General features: G+C 41.2%; 1 protein-coding gene across 1 annotated transcript in view; it reads left to right on the top strand.

Annotated features, from left to right (window-relative positions):
• LOC104595019 (ABC transporter G family member 31-like) overlaps positions 1-16,898 on the top strand; it is a 73,545-nt gene that overhangs the window by 17,266 nt on the left and 39,381 nt on the right. The window contains exons 14-18 of the mRNA XM_088897743.1: positions 69-134; positions 283-413; positions 488-820; positions 904-1,194; positions 1,367-1,450. Coding sequence (XP_088753869.1) covers positions 69-134; positions 283-413; positions 488-820; positions 904-1,194; positions 1,367-1,450 — 905 coding nt within the window. The remainder of the gene's footprint in view (positions 1-68; positions 135-282; positions 414-487; positions 821-903; positions 1,195-1,366; positions 1,451-16,898) is intronic.

Here is a 16,898-nt window from a genome sequence, read left to right on the forward strand (position 1 = left end):
CTTTGTTGGTGCATTTCTTTATATATCACTTTTTCTCACAGCAATAGTATGTGATTATTTATTTACAGCTCTGACAAAGGTCCAGGCTGTGATTCCATTGGATGCCAGAGAAGATAGTTTTGGTGATGACTGTGGTTAGTGCACCTTCTTTGAAATTTGCATAATTATACTTCAACTTTACTGCTACAGCTACTAGTTTCTTGTTGGATTTTCATCTCTGAATTGCTTACTAGATTTTCTTTAGTAAATTATTTTTACAGTAATGATCATTGATAATTGCAGTTATAAGTCAGATATCTAATTCAGAGTCTCCATCTGCTCAACATAAAACTTCAAAGAAGGGAATGATCCTTCCATTTCAACCACTAGAAATGACATTTCATAATGTTAATTACTTTGTTGACATGCCAAAGGTAAATCTGTATGGTAGCTTTACTTTCTTTTATCTCTAGTCAATACATTTCACTCAGTATTTCTTTCATTATAGGAAATGGTTTCAAAAGGTATTCCAGAAAAGAAGTTGCAACTCTTGTCATATGTCAGTGGAGTATTCTCACCAGGTGTTCTTACTGCATTAGTTGGTTCAAGTGGAGCAGGGAAGACCACATTAATGGATGTGCTTGCAGGCAGGAAAACTGGTGGGTACATTGAAGGGGATATTAGGATATCAGGATACCCAAAAGAACAAAGTACTTTTGCGAGAATTGCAGGATATGTTGAGCAAAATGATATTCATTCTCCTCAAGTTACAGTTGAGGAGTCCCTATTGTTCTCTTCATCTCTTCGCCTTCCAAAAGAAGTCAGCAAAGAGAAGAAACGTGTTAGTCTCTGAAAAACCTTTCTATAATTATATATGCTTATTTCAATTTTTTCTTGAAATTAATCCATTGTTATCTACTTTAGGAGTTTGTTGAAGAAGTGATGTCATTAGTAGAGCTTGATAATCTAAGGCAAGCTTTGGTTGGTTTGCCTGGGAGTAGTGGCTTATCAACTGAACAAAGAAAACGCCTAACAATAGCAGTGGAACTTGTTGCGAATCCTTCCATTATTTTCATGGACGAACCTACATCTGGGTTAGATGCTCGATCAGCTGCTATTGTGATGCGTACTGTTCGTAATACTGTTGATACTGGAAGAACAGTGGTTTGCACCATACATCAACCAAGTATTGATATATTTGAAGCATTTGATGAGGTTAATGAGCACCTTAATATGTTTTCTATCCCTATATTATTATTATTGTTGTTGTGATTGTGGTGTTGCTGTATAGAGGACTCTTGCCTTGTACATTTTTTGGGCAGGGATTCTCTGTTTATGAATGAAATGATGCATTACCTTCTGTAAAAGGAATGTGATTTTGATGCAGCTACTTTTGATGAAACGAGGAGGTCGAGTTATATATGGAGGGAAGCTTGGTGAACACTCACAAATTATGATTGATTACTTTCAGGTACTATTGAATTGACTAATAACCTTTTACCTTTAGTACCATATATCATCTTAATTTAGAGAAACTACAGTGGATAAGGATAGAGAGTTTCACTTCAAATTGAAAAAGTAAGTAAAAGCTATTCCATTTAGATCTACAGGTATGTAAAGAACTTGCAAAGGAAGTCTGAAAATTTTCCCAGTTTCTCTTCTCCAACTTAACTGAGGGAAAGCTTTGAATTGGTCATCCTGGATTTCATGAGCCTTAATGCTGTTTGAAACTAAGGGAGGGAGTCTCCATTTACATTATTTTGCATTATGAATTTTCCATGGTATATTGTTTAATATTTGATGCAAAACCTCAAAACTCCATCCAAAAAAATTGCCTAGAAAATCAGAAGTAGCTGCACCACAATCACATCAATTATAAAATCTAAAGTGTGTGTGTACTAAATGAACTTAGACTACTATTGGATTCTTGTAACACTGTTATTGAGAAAGTTATCAAAACTAGATCTGCAAAGAATTGAATGGAGAAGTAATGAAATTTGTAGATTATAGAGGAAAGAAAGCCTGTGATGGGAGAATTGATTTAGGATGGTTCTAGCATGTCTAGAGAAGAGATTGATGGTACTAGGATTGAGAAAGATTGAAGTTGAAGTCTTGAAGGTGCTTAGATATTGGAGAAAACCAGTAGTGGGTGACGACCTTTAATGAGACAAAGTTCAATTTAAAATGGCTCTATAAGTAATGAGATACAATAAGGAGAAGTAAGTGGTGCCTGTGGTCACAGAGCACGTTTCTTGCTTTCTTCTCCTTAAGCTAATGCATATGCTTGAGACAAACTGGCTTTTCATAACTCTACATATGCTATCATGTAATGTCATACTGAGTTTAACCTTGCAAGAATTCAAAAGTTCTATTATGATCTACTAATTTCTCATACAATTCATCATCCTTTGAACATTCCCATTGAACAGACACAAGGTGATCAGTTTCTTGCCAAAAAGGTTTCAAAGTAGGAAAGTAAAGAGACAATGGTGTCTCCTCCTGTTTAAGACTATTCACTTGAATAAGCATTTGACATACGTTTTCTACATTGACTGCTTAGGAATATTTGTTAGAGATGCTATTGCAAATCTCTTGATTCATCCATAAGTAGTCCTTATGAAGATGAGGTTGAATGGAACTTATCAACGAGGAATATAACCATAGTGTTTTCTACATTGGTTGTCCATATTTTAGATCCTTCAGATCTAGTGCCTTCTCTTATCCTATAATATATACTAACTTATCACGTCAACCGATGCACATATGAGTAAACTGTGCCCATACCTAGCAGTTGTATTTTCTTGATTTAATTTAGGAAGAAAAACAAAGAAAGAGGAAAAGATGTGAGAAGAAAAGAGGATAAGATAAGAAAAGGAGCACAATGTTTGTTGAGAAAATAAGAGTGGACAATCAACTCTTTTCATTCTTATTTCATCATCATCATCATCCATGCCTTATCTCAATTATATGGGGTCAACTACACGAATCCTGTTTTTCCAATCAGTTCTATTTAAAGTTGTAATGATTCATGGAGAGTGGGAGAGAAAGGGAGAGAGAGAAAGAGAAGAAAAAAGGGAGATACGATTGAGAGGAAAAAGATCCTACTGGCAGCCACCAGTTTTCTATTTATATTAACTTAATAAAAAAAAGAATAGAAATTACAAGTATGCCCCTGGTGGCACACCCTAGAACCAAACTAATAAAAAAAGACAAGTAACTAACTGACAGTATCTTAAGAAGTCAGCCTACTAACAGCAACTATAAAGTAACAATTAAATAAGCCTTACAACACTCCCCCTCAAGTTGGGCTGAATATGTCTATCATACCCAAGTTGGGCTGAATATGTCTATCATACCCAACTTGTCACATAACTCATTGTGTCGCGAGTATGGAAGCCCCTTTGTGAGGACATCAGCAAGTTGTTCCTTGGAGTTGACATAAGGGATGCAAATTTCCCTTTTTTCCAATTTTTCCCTTATGAAGTGTTTGTCCACCTCAATGTGCTTGGTCCTTGTTAGAATGCTCGAGTCAGGGGTATTTTGGTCATTCTGGTGTATCTTATTGAAAGTGAAATGTCTATTGTATCTGAGTTTAAGTTATGTGTCCCATCTTCTATGAGGGACAAAATTGTCTTTCTTGTAACTTAAGTTTTATGAATAAAAGTCAAGTGGGTCGGCTAGGAGAGTGACTTTTGAACATCCTCTCTTCTAGTCTGGCCGAACACTCTTCTCCTCTCCTTCTTCTTCTTTCTCTTCTCTTTCTTCTGTCTTCTTCTCTACTTTGACCTAGAAACAACTAGGGTTTATTCACATGGTATCAGAGCATTAAGGTCTCGTGTTCTTTTTCTTGCTGTTGTCGTCTTCCTGGGTTCGCCGCCATCTTCACAGTAGGTTTCATCATCCTACAGCTGATCTGATTGAAGACTCGATAAAGGGCTGAAAAGGAGTTGCCGTTTTGAGGGCCTAGAGGTGAGAATGCCTCTGGCCGGTGCTGTTGTGGTCGTTTAAGTGGTATACTAGCCCCTCTATTCAGTGTACGAAGAGGGCTGGGCGTATACAGGTATGGACACTGCTGTCGTGTGTTCAGAAATGGACTGTGAATGCTGATTTTTTTTGTGTGCTTCAAAAGTTAGTTGTTGTGGTGCTGGGTGAAACTGATACACATATCAGTCATGTTTTTTTTTTTGTGTTTTCTTACTCGCATGTCTGCTGAAAGAAGAGTAGTAGACTGCTGATGTCCATGACAGCAGTGGTGTGGTGTTGATTGTGTTGTGGTGGCTGACATATCTATGATTCTAAATGCTTAAAAGTGAACCCCTAGACCTTGTGTGTAATCAGTTCTGCAGTATGAAGAACAAGTTTTCGATGAAATGACTGAGTAATTTCAGTAGTGGTGTGTTGGTGGTAAATGGTCCTGCAGTGTGCAGTCCAAGTGTTTGATGTGTTGACTGAATGATTTCAGCTTTAGAGTGTAGTGTGTAATGTGCAGTTGAAGAAAGTGGGTTGGTGGTATCATAAGTGAGATAAGTCTTGTGACAAGTGTGAGATTGTGGTGTATATTCAAAGGAGAACTAATTGAGATGGCTTCAACTGTAGTTGGGAATGACAACAAAACAGGCATCATGCTTTCTTCAGATTATCTAAGTGTTCAAATGACATCTATCAAGTTGAATGGTGAGAACTATGTACCATGGGCAAAATCTGTGGAGGTGTTCTTGAAGGCCAAGAGGAAAGTAAAACATGTGAGGGAGGAGAAACCTTCCTCTGATTCTCCTGGGTTCAGTGATTGGGAACAAGATGATGCACAAATAATGACATGGCTTTGGAACAACATGAAACCAAAGATTAGTGTGAACTTCATGTTCCTAGATACAGCCAAAGAGATTTGGGGTCATGCTAAAAAGTTGTACGCTGGACAAGACAACACAACTAGGGTATATCAGTTATACCAAGAGTACTTCAATTTGAAGCAAGGAAGTCAAAGCTTAGAAGAGTATTATGCAAGTTTGAGGAACATCCGCAATGAGCTAAATGTGTATCACCCTCTAACATCAGATGTCCAGATCCAACAACAGCAATGTGAACAACTTGATGTGACTAGGTTTCTTGTGGGCTTGAAGGCCGAGTATGAGCCTGTCAGAGCACAGATATTGGGGGGATCAGCTCTCCCCTCACTTGAAGAAGTTTTTGCCCGTCTTAAGAGGACATCCATTGAGCCGGTGGAACATTCTTCCTTCTCTGATAGATCTGGTTTGGTAGTGACTAAAGGGAGTGGTCATGGAAGTAGAAGTGGTGGTGGCAGCAGTGGCCCTCCAAGCAACCGTGGTGGACACATGTTTAACCGGGCCAGTGGCCGGACTGGAGGCCGTGAGTCAAGGGGAGGCCGTGGAAAAGGAAGGGGTAATGCTCAGAGAAAATGTACACATTGTGGCTTAGAGGGACACACAGTTAATTTCTGCTATGATTTGCGTGGTCCACCTAACACTTGGGCTAACTGTGTTACATCTAAGGGTAGTAGCACAATTACTGAAAGCCAGCAAACTGCCCCAACCCCCTCCACACCCACTTGTGCTTCCGGGCAGGAAATGGTGAGTGTACCACGGGCACTATATGAGCAGTTTCTTCAACCATCTCAGCAGAACACAGCTACACTTGCCCATTCAGGTATGACTTGTCTAGCTTCCAAAGCCTCACCCTGGATCATTGATTCTGGAGCCTCGGACCATATGTCTGGGACTCCTGATGTATTTTCTTCCCTTTCTCGCACCTCCACATCTCAGACAGTTACACTTGCTAATGGTTCTACATCTCCTATTTGTGGTGTTGGTGATGTTGATCTCTCCTCATTGTCTTTAGCATCTGTTTTATATGTTCCTAAGTTCCCTTTTAACCTTATGTTTGTTAGCAGATTAACCAAGTCCCTTAATTGTTCTGTAACCTTCTACCCTTCTTCTTGTGTGTTTCAGGATCTCAAGACGGGGACGAAGATTGGTGGAGGGCATGAAGCCGGTGGTTTGTATTACCTTGATGGTGGTGGCCCTCTAGTGGCTTACTCCTCTCCAATGGCACTGCAGACTTGGTCATCCCTCTCTCAAGACTTTGAAGTTGCTAGTTCCTTCCTTGAGTCATCTTTCATCATTAGATTGTGAGTCATGTCAGTTGGGAAAACATCATCGAGTCTCATTTAGTCCAAGACTTGATAGTCGTGTCTCAAGTTCTTTTGTTTTAGTTCATTATGATGTATGGGGTCCAGTTAAAGTGGTGTCGTACAATGGGTTTAAGTATTTTGTAATCTTTGTTGATGACTTTTCAAGGATGACATGGATCTATCTTATGAAAGACCGTAGTGAATTGTTCTCTATTTTTCAGAAATTTCATGCTGAAATACGCACTCAATTTGGTGTTCATATGAAAATACTTCGCCCTGATAATGCCAAAGAATATATCTCCTCATCATTTCAGCAATACCTAGAACATCATGGAATAATTCATCAAACTTCTTGTGCCTACACCCCGCAACAAAACGGTGTAACTGAACGGGAAAATAGACATCTTCTTGAAACTACTCGGTCCTTGATGATCAATATGCATGTCCCAAAGCACTTTTGGAGTGATGCTGTTCTTACATCCTGTTTTTTGATAAATCGGATGCCCATGTCAATCCTTGGAAGTCAATCCCCTTTCTCCGTGTTGTTCCCCACTTTGTCTCCCTTTCCTCTCACCCCAAGAGTCTTTGGTTGTGTTTGTTTTGTTCAACACTTGGGGCCTGGAGTAGACAAGCTAGATGCTCGAGCTACGAAGTGTATTTTTCTTGGATACTCAAGGATTCAGAAAGGGTACAAGTGTTATAACCCTAAGTTTCATAAATCGTTTGTGTGCCCTAATGTCACCTTCTTTGAATCAGTTCCTTTTTTCTCCGATGCTGGGGTCTCTTCTTCTCCCTCTGTGGTTCCTCTTCCTGTTCCGGTTGTGGACCCCCTTCCCGTTACTCCCACTCCTACTGCAGAGGCACATCATATGCCTGTTAGTACAGAGAGGCCGCCAATTACTCAAGTTATACCCGCAAAAGTGCTTCGGCTCCTCCTCCACTTCAGCACCCGTCGACAGATCCTGCTACTGCTCCTTATCCCTCAGATCTTCATCTCCCTATTGCTTTGCGGAAAGGTAAACGTACTTGTACTTCTCATCCCATTTCAGACTATGTTTCCGCTGCTCACATTTTTGCTTCTCATTGCAAGTTTATATCATTACTTTCATCGGTTCCCATTCCCAAGACTGTACAGGAAGCCCTTATTTCTCCAGGGTGGCGGCAAGCCATGGAAGAAGAACTCTCTGCTCTACAACATAATCATACGTGGGAACTCACCACCCTTCCTCCTGGTAAGCACACTGTTGGGTGTAAATGGGTCTATACAGTGAAGCATCTTCCTGATGGCAGTGTGGAACGATTGAAGGCACGGTTAGTGGCCAAGGGCTATTCTCAGTTATATGGTGTGGACTATATGGAGACATTCTCTCCTGTGGCTAAAATTGGTTCAGTTCGGGTGTTGATCTCATTGGCTACTATGTATGATTGGCCTCTCTTACAACTTGACATAAAAAATGCCTTCCTACATGGTGATCTTGTTGAGGAGGTGTATATGGAGCAACCACCAGGGTTTGTTGCTCAGGGGGAGGCTGGTAAGGTGTGCAGGCTCAAAAAGGCAATCTATGGACTGAAACAATCTCCTCGTGCATGGTTCGGCAGATTCAGTGAAGTGGTGAAGGCCTTTGGGATGAAACAGTGTCAGGTTGATCATTCTATGTTTAGCTATAACTCAAAAGATGAAAAAATCTTGCTAGTCGTGTATGTGGATGATATTGTCATAACTGGAAGTGACAACAATGGAATTGACAGGCTAAAAAAATTCTTACAGGACCACTTCAATACAAAAGATCAGTGGAAATATGTTCTTGATCTACTTGAAGAAACAGGGTTGTTAGGTGCTAAACCAACAGAGACTCCTATGGAACTCAATGCCAAGCTAAGTGTGGATGCAGGTGAAGAGTTTGATGATCCTGGAAGATACAGAAGGTTGGTGGGAAAGTTGAACTACCTGACCATTACCCGACCAAATATATCATTTGCTGTGAGTGTGGTGAGTCAGTTTATGCAACATCCCCGGGTTCCTCACTGGGAAGTTGTTCTGAAAATTGTTAGGTACCTAAAGGGTGCTCCAGGTCATGGTTTGTTATACCAAAAGGGAGGAACTCTTGAGATAGTAGGGTACACAGATGCTGATTGGGCTGGCTCTATATCAGACAGGAGGTCAACCACAGGGTATTGTACCTTCCTGGGTGGCAATCTTGTAACTTGGAAGAGCAAGAAGCAAACAGTGGTGGCAAGAAGTAGTGCAGAAGCAGAGTACAGGGCTATGGCCTATACCACATATGAACTAGTATGGTTGAAGAACCTACTACAGGAGATGGGTTTCTCAATTGACAAACCCATGAAACTATACTATGATAACCAAGCTGCTGTTCACATCACATCCAATCCTGTCTTCCATGAAAGAACTAAACATATTGAGGTGGATTGTCACTTTGTGAGAGAGAAAGTGATAAGTGGGGTAATAACTACATCTCATGTGAGCTCAAGAAATCAGTGGGCAGATCTCTTCACAAAAGGATTGTCTCGGGGAAGAATAGATTATATTTGTAACAAGCTGGGACTATATGATATATACTCTCCAGCTTGAGGGGGAGTGTTAGAATGCTCGAGTCAGAGGTATTTTGGTCATTCTGGTGTATCTTATTGAAAGTGAAATGTCTATTGTATCTGAGTTTAAGTTATGTGTCCCATCTTCTATGAGGGGCAAAATTGTCTTTCTTGTAACTTAAGTTTTATGAATAAAAGTCAAGTGGGTCGGCTAGGAGAGTGACTTTTGAACATCCTCTCTTCTAGTCTGGCCGAACACTCTTCTCCTCTCCTTCTTCTTTCTCTTCTCTTTCTTCTGTCTTCTTCTCTACTTTGACCTAGAAACAACTAGGATTTATTCACAGTCCTCTCGTGTAGGACAGGGTTGCTGGCAATGTTTATTGCAGCCTTGTTGTCACAGTAAAGGGACATAGGACTATGAACAACTCCAGGCTCCCCTAGAAGATTCTTTAGCCAAAGGACTTCAGCCACCCCATGCGCCATAGCTCTATATTCAGCTTCAACGCTTGAACTTGCTACCACACTTTGTTTCTTGCTTTTCCAGGTCACTAGATTTCCTCCCACAAATGTGCAATACCCACTTTTGGATTTTTTGTTATCCACAGCTCCTGCCCAATCAGCATCTGTAAAGACTTCCACCTTTAGGTGATTATGTTTACTGAATAGTAGGCCTATTCCAAGATATTCCTTCAAGTATCTAAGAACTCTCTCTGCTGCCTCCATGTGTGGTTTCTTAGGAGAGTGCATGAACTGGCTTAGGACCCCAACAGAATAGGCAATGTCTGGGCGGGTCATGGACAAATAAATCAGCTTTCCCACTAACCTTTGGAACTATTTCACATCTTTTAGAAGTTCACCAACACAGTCACCTAACTTGTTGTCAACATCCATGGGAGTATCTGCCGGCCTTGCACCTAGTTTGCCTGTATCCTGTAATAGATCAAGGGTGAATTTCCTTTGAGAGATACAGATACCCTTTTCTGAGCAGGCAACTTCAATCCCAAGGAAATACTTCAGGGGACCTAGATCTTTCACTTCAAATTTAGATGCAAGGAATTGTTTCAAGTTCTGTATCTCTGAGCTCCAACTTCCTGTAATGATGATATCATCTACATACACTATCAATACAATAACCTGTTCCTGACATCTCTTCACAAAAAGTGTATGATCAAACTGACATTGTTTGAAGCCCATCTGTTGAACTGCCATGTGAAACTTACTGAACCAGGCTCTGGGAGACTGTTTTAAACCATAAAGTGACTTTCGCAGCTTGCACACCTTATTTTCACTTCCCTAGTTATAGAATCCAAGGGGTTGAACCATGTATACTTCCTCCTCTAAGTCACCATTCAGAAAAGCATTCTTTATGTCCAGTTGATGCAATTCCCAATCAAGATTAGCAGCTAAGGACAGGAGAACCCTAATTGAGTTCATCTTAGCTACTGGAGAAAAAGTCTCATCATAGTCAACCCCGTATACTTGTGTGTACCCTTTGGCTACTAATCTTGCTTTGTACCTTTCAACTGTTCCGTCTGCCTTGTGCTTGACCGTGAACACCCATTTACACCCCACGGGGTCTTTCCCCTTTGGAAGATCCACCAATTCCCAAGTTTGATTTTTGTGAAGAGCATTAATCTCCTCCTTCATGGCATCTGTCCATCCAGGGCATTTTAAGGCTTCTGTAACATTTCTGGGAACAGGGATGCAATTAACTGCCGATAGGAAGGCTCGGTATGAGGGGGAAATGTGATCATAGGAGACAAAATGGGTAATGGGGTGTTTGGTAGTGCATGACCTAGATGTGAATCAGTCCTCTAATATCAAGAGTAAACTTAGGGATTAGCAAAAGAAAACAGATCTGAATAGTTGTACAAAAGAAGAAGATGGCGAAAAGAAGAGGTAAGAGAAGGAGTCGAATATTCTCCATTCTCCTCTAACCCTATTTTATTAAGATCTAAAAATTTGATGATGACAAGAATGCCCTTAAGTGGGCGGCCAGCTTGGCAGTTACATAAAGAAAATAAAACAAAAAATAAATAACATGCCCATTAAGAATAAAATAAAAGATATTACAAGAGAGGATGTTAGGGCCCATTCGGCCCAGTCTCTTTACACTCCCCCTCAGGCTGAGCATAGATGTCAATCATGCTCAGCTTGCTTATGTAATGTGTCAATTTCCCTTTTGGAACTCGGTCAAGATATCAGTCAGTTGCTCTTCTGATGTGATGAATGGCAAACAAACTTCTCCTGAAGAGACTCTTTCCCTTATGAAATGCCTATCAACCTCAATGTGCTTAGTTCTGTCATGTTGAACAGGATTATGTACAATGTTGATAGCAGCTTGGTTGTCACAATAGAGCATCATTGGTTTTTCATAGTTCACCCCCAATTCCTCTAGAAGAGATCGTAGCCATAGTAATTCTGACACACCATGAGCCATTGCCCTGTATTTTGCTTCAGCTGAGGATCTAGCAACTATTGATTGTTTCTTACTCCTCCAAGACACAATATTCCCAGCAACCAGAGCACAATAACCAGAGGTGGATCTTCTATCATCAATACATCCTGCCCAATCTGCATTAGTAAAGGCTTCCAGCTTCATGTGACCATGCTTAGCAAATAGAATACCTTTCCCTGGAGTACCTTTCAAGTAGCACAAAACCCTTTCTGCAATAGCTAGATGAATATCTCTGGGAGAATGCATAAATTGACTAATAACACTTACTGCATAGGAAATATCTAGCCGAGTCATGCAAAGGTATAACAACTTCCCAAGCAGTCTCTGAAACACTCCTTTATCAGACAAAGGTTCACCATCTGTAGCAGAAAGTTTATGATTAGGATCAATGGGAGTGGAGATGGGTTTAGCTCCAAGTTTACCAGTTTCAGCAAGAAGATCAAGGACATATTTGCGCTGAGATATGAAGATACCATCCTTAGATCGAGTAACTTCAATGCCCAAGAAATACCGAAGATCTCCCAAATCTTTGATTTCAAATTCAGAGTTGAGAAATTCTTTTAGTTTGCTGGCCTCTTTAATGTCATTACCTGTGACCACAATATCATCAACATAAACAATCAAGAAGGTCACCAGAGAGTCATTTCTCTTCAAGAATAGTGTATGATCAGATTGTGTTTGAATGTAGCCAAAGGAGACAAGAGCAGCCCGAAATCTCTCAAATCAAGCCCGAGGAGATTGTTTGAGACCATAAATAGATTTGTGTAGTTTACACACCTTGCCTTTCATTTCATTCCCATACACTCCTGGAGGTAGAGACATATAGACCTCTTCATGCAGGTCTCCATTGAAGAAGGCATTTTTAACATCAAACTGGTGTAGGGGTCAATCAAAAGTAGCTGCTAGAGAAAGTAAAACCCTGACTGAGGTCATCTTAGCTACAGGAGAAAATGTCTCAAGATAGTCAATGCCATACATTTGAGTGTAGCCCTTAGCAACCAATCGAGCCTTAAATATCTTAACAGAGCCATCAGAGTGATATTTAATGGTAAACACTCATTTACAACCCACTGGTTCCTTCCCTTCCGACAAGTCCACAATATCCCAGGTATGGTTCTTATGCAATGTATCAAGTTCAACCATCATAGCATCCCTCCATTCAGCTTGAGATAATGCTTCCGGTACAAACCTGGGTATCACATGAGAAGAAACAGAGGCAAGAAAGGAGTAGTAGAAAAGGGAGAGAAGGCTGTAAGATAAGTGTTTGGAGGTACAATGGGTTGTACACTTCCGCCTGCCCTTGCGAAGAGCAATAGGAAGGTCATGATCTAGGACCGTCAGGGATGGGTCAGTAGAGGGCTGACTTGTTACCTCGGAAATGATGGGAGTGGCAAGATGCTCTTCTGAAGGATTGGAAACAACCTGCACATGTCTGAATCTATGCCTTTGGTACCACCTTTAGAGAGCAGGAGTAGAAGCAGGAGGAGCAGGGATATCAGAGGTAGGTTCAGTGGAAGAAGTGGACACCCCATGATCTGACTCACAAGGGATGGGAAGAGGAACGGCTGGAGACATAGCAAAGGGCTCATCAGATTTCTCCCCCTCAGGAGGAATGTTAAAGAAGGGAGTCAACTCGGCAAAGATGACATCCCAAGATACAAATCGGGTGCCACGAACTGGATCAAAACAGAAGTAACCCTTCTGTGTGGAAGCATATCCCAGAAACACACACTTATGAGCCTTAGGTTCAAACTTGTGCATTTGGTGACTATGAATATGCACATAGCAAGTGCACCCAAACACACGGAGAGGAAGGGAAAAGAGATCCTCATCCAGGAAGAGAAGACTAAAAGGAGTTTTAAAGCCAAGGACTCGGGAGGGCATACGGTTGATCAGAAAGGTAGCAGTAAGAACAACACCCCCCCAAAATTTTATAGGAACATGGGATGCAAATAAAAGGGATTTGGCAACCTCAACCACATGTTTGTTCTTTCTTTCTTCCACCCCGTTTTGTTGTGGAGTGTAGGAACAAGAACTTTGATGAATAACCCCAAAAGTTTCAAGATAGGTGGAGAGGATTCTCTCAAAATACTCCTTAGCATTGTTAGAACGGAATACTTTGATACGAGTATTAAACTGGGTGAGGATGAGTTCATAAAATTTTTTCACAATAGCTAGTATTTCATCCCTGGATTTCATGAAATAAATCCAAGTGTAACGCGAATAATCATCAATAAAAAGGATAAAGTACCTATAGCCTCCCATGGTTGGCATGTGATATGGCCCCCACACATCAGAGTGAACAATATGGAAAGGAGAAAGTGATCTTTTATTGCTAATTGAATAGGAATGTCTACAATGCTTTGCCAGCTCACATGATTCACAATGAAGACTCGATAAAGACACCCCTTTAAACATATCTGGGAACAGATGACTCAAAGCAGAAAAAGGCAAGTGACCAAACCGAAAAATGACATAATAAAATTTTGTTAACAGACTCTGACACGACTGACTCTAAGGCAACTCCATGAGGTGGTCCCAAAGCATGATCCGGTGTGTCTAGCAAGTATATTCCGTTCGCCTCATGGCCACTCCCAATCATCCTCTGAGATTGCAGGTCCTAAAAAACACAATGAGTGGGAAAGAAGGTTATGCTACAATTCATGGATTTTGTTAAGCTACTAACAGATAAGAGGTTTGTGTTAAGCTTAGGGACATGAAGGACAGAAGATAAGAACAGGTGTCAGAGGTCTTTATATCACCTTTACTAGAGATGGGGGCAAGGGACCCATCGACAAGGGATATTTTCTATTTCCCAGAGAGAAGGTGATATGAACAAAAAAGGTTAGACAGGCTGGTCATATGGTCTGATGCACCGGAATCAATAATCCAAGGGATTTTATGATTACCTGAAACTGAAGCATGATTTGCAGAAGCATGAATACCTGAGTGAGCGAAAGCCGATGAAGATGATGTACTGTTGGAAGGGTGAGCTGAAGAAACCGTAGCTTCCAAGTGATTCACGAGCCTCCCATACTTTTCAAAGTCCAGCTTCATTGCAACCAACTGCTCAATGGTTGATTTCTCTTCACTCTCCTTACTTTCCCCTTCAGGTACTGTAGCAGCATTAGCAGTCTTGGGTTTTCCCACCTGACTGCTCTTCTTAGAGTTATTGTTGTTCTTAAACCTATCAAGGAGAAGTCTAGGATGAAGCTTCTAGCAGGTGTCCTTTGTATGTCGTGGTTTCTTGCAATATTCACACACCTGCTCTCTTTTCTCAGTAGAGCCCTTTGGTTTCATTCCTGCATGTGCAAAATGTTCTGTAGGTGGACTCTGCAACTGAACCTGCCGCCTACTCTCCTCACTACTTGTCATAGCATATGCCTGTGAAAGAGTAACCTCATCTCTGGCCAAAATATTCTGTCTAATAATATCAAACTCAAGGTTGAGTCCAGTGAGAAACTCAAACACCCTATTTCTCTCCACTAGCTTTCTATACATTTCAGCATCCTTTTTACTCTCCCATACCACTGTCTCCATAACATCAATTTCCTGCCATAGGGATTTTAGTATAGAGTAGTAGATTGCTACACTCTTCTCCCCCCGTCTCAGGTTCTTCACATCACTTTTCAATTTATATGCTCTGTCTATATTCAGTTTCTGTGAATAGGTCTCAGTAACACTGTCCCATATCTCCTTAGCCGAAGACATTCAGAGATAGTGTTGGCTTATATGGGGTTGCATAGAGTTGACTAACCATCCTATGACAGTATAGTTCTCTTGCATCCATTTTTCAAATTCAGGGTCTGTCTCCTCGGGCTTCACCTTACTGCCTGTGAGATACCCAAGTTTTCCTCTACTACAAACATAGATTTTTATAGACTGTGCCCAAGCAAGATAGTTCGTCCCGTCTAGCTTAATTGTGGTTACATCAGTCAAAACGAAATCTACTGAGGCAGGTCCAGAAACCGGCACCTGCTTGAACTCACTTCCGTATGTCTCCATTAATCAAACGGAAATCAAAGAACCAGAAATTTTGACTATGTAAACTTACTTGAAGTCAAACCAGAACTCGGGTGCTTGAAAAACTAGGGTTTTGCTCCATCCAGCTGATGGGAGGAAGAGAGAAGATGCAGCCGCACCTACCAGACTAACCCAAACTCTTCCAAACCTGAACCGCCCTCCTTTAGTAGTCACCAGACACCTTCCAAGCACAGAGCGCCACACCCGAGCTTCACCTTTCCTGGTAACCTCGAAAATCTCTAGTCGGCTAGGGTTTCGGGCAACAGCAGAACAACATCACTTCTTGGCAAAATCCAGCCAGATCTAAACTCTCCAAACCCTCTACCAACTAGGCAAGTGATTCTCTATATTATAGAGAACCTATCTCTCCATACACTCCCTTGATTTTAGAGTGTACAGGAACGAAGGAAAAAAAAAAGGAAGAGGAACTAAACCCGCTCTGATACCAAGATGTGAATCAGTCCTCTAATATCAAGAGTAAAGTTAGGGATTAGCAGAAGAAAACAGGTCTGAATAGTTGTACAAAATAAGAAGATGGCGAAAAGAAGAGGTAAGAGAAGGAGTCGAATATTCTCCATTCTCCTCTAACCCTATTTTATTAAGATCTAAAAATTTGATGATGACAAGAATGCCCTTAAGTGGGCGGCCAGCTTGGCAGTTACATAAAGAAAATAAATAATAGGCCCATTAAGAATAAAATAAAAGATATTACAAGAGATGATGTTAGGGCCCATTTGGCCCAGTCTCTTTAAAGACCTGACTCCCTTTCGTTGGGCAATAGGAATGTCAAGGTCATCCACAGTAGGAGTAGGGTTAGGGAGTGGACTTACCTCCTGGGAGTCTAATGGTGTCGGTTGCTCAGTGTTTGGCTGCTGCATATCTCTATCACACCGCTGATCTCTACGACGTGTACGTTGGAAGACACGGAAGGCAGCAAGGTCTGGAATAGAAGGAAGAGATACCTGGACCTGCTTCTCCTCTTCCACACTATTACTCTCCCCCTGAGGAGAAGCAGGGAAGAATGGCTCAGACTCAAAGAGTGACACATCCATAGACACAAAGAACTTACGACTAGCGGGATCAAAGCACCAATACCCTTTTTGAGAGGAGGGATACCCCAGAAAGACACAAGGAATGGACCGAGGGTCTAACTTACCTCGAGATGGAGACAAATCATGGACAAAGTCACGACAACCAAAGACTCTCATGGGAATGGAAAATAAAGGAGACTGAGGGTACAATAATTGATGAGGGGCCATGTAGTTCAGCACTTTGGAGGGCATGCGATTGATGACATAAGCAGCTGCAAGTATAGCATCCACCCAAAACTTTTTTGGAACATTCATGTGTAACATCATCCCACGAGCTACCTCAAGGAGGTGTCTGTTTTTTCTTTCTGCAACACCATTTTGTTGTGGTGTTCTGGCGCATGAGCTCTTATGAATAGATCCGTGGGAGACAAAGAACTCATTAAGCTCCCCATGGAAGTATTCTTTTGCATTATCGGATTGGAAGATCTGTATTTCAACATGGAACTGCGTAAACACCATCCTCTGGAAGTCTTTCACAATCTTTGGAACTTCGTCTCTACTACGCATAGGAAGTACCCATGTATAGCGAGAGTAATCATCGATCAATGTGATAAAGTACTTATATCCGCCCTCAGAGATTACATTGGTAGGCCCCCATACATCAAAATACACAACATGAAAAGGAGCATTTGATCTTTTATTACTTGAA

Source organism: Nelumbo nucifera, chromosome 2 (assembly GCF_055504915.1).
Source record: "Nelumbo nucifera cultivar China Antique chromosome 2, China Antique-T2T, whole genome shotgun sequence".
Classification (NCBI taxonomy): Eukaryota; Viridiplantae; Streptophyta; class Magnoliopsida; order Proteales; family Nelumbonaceae; genus Nelumbo; species Nelumbo nucifera.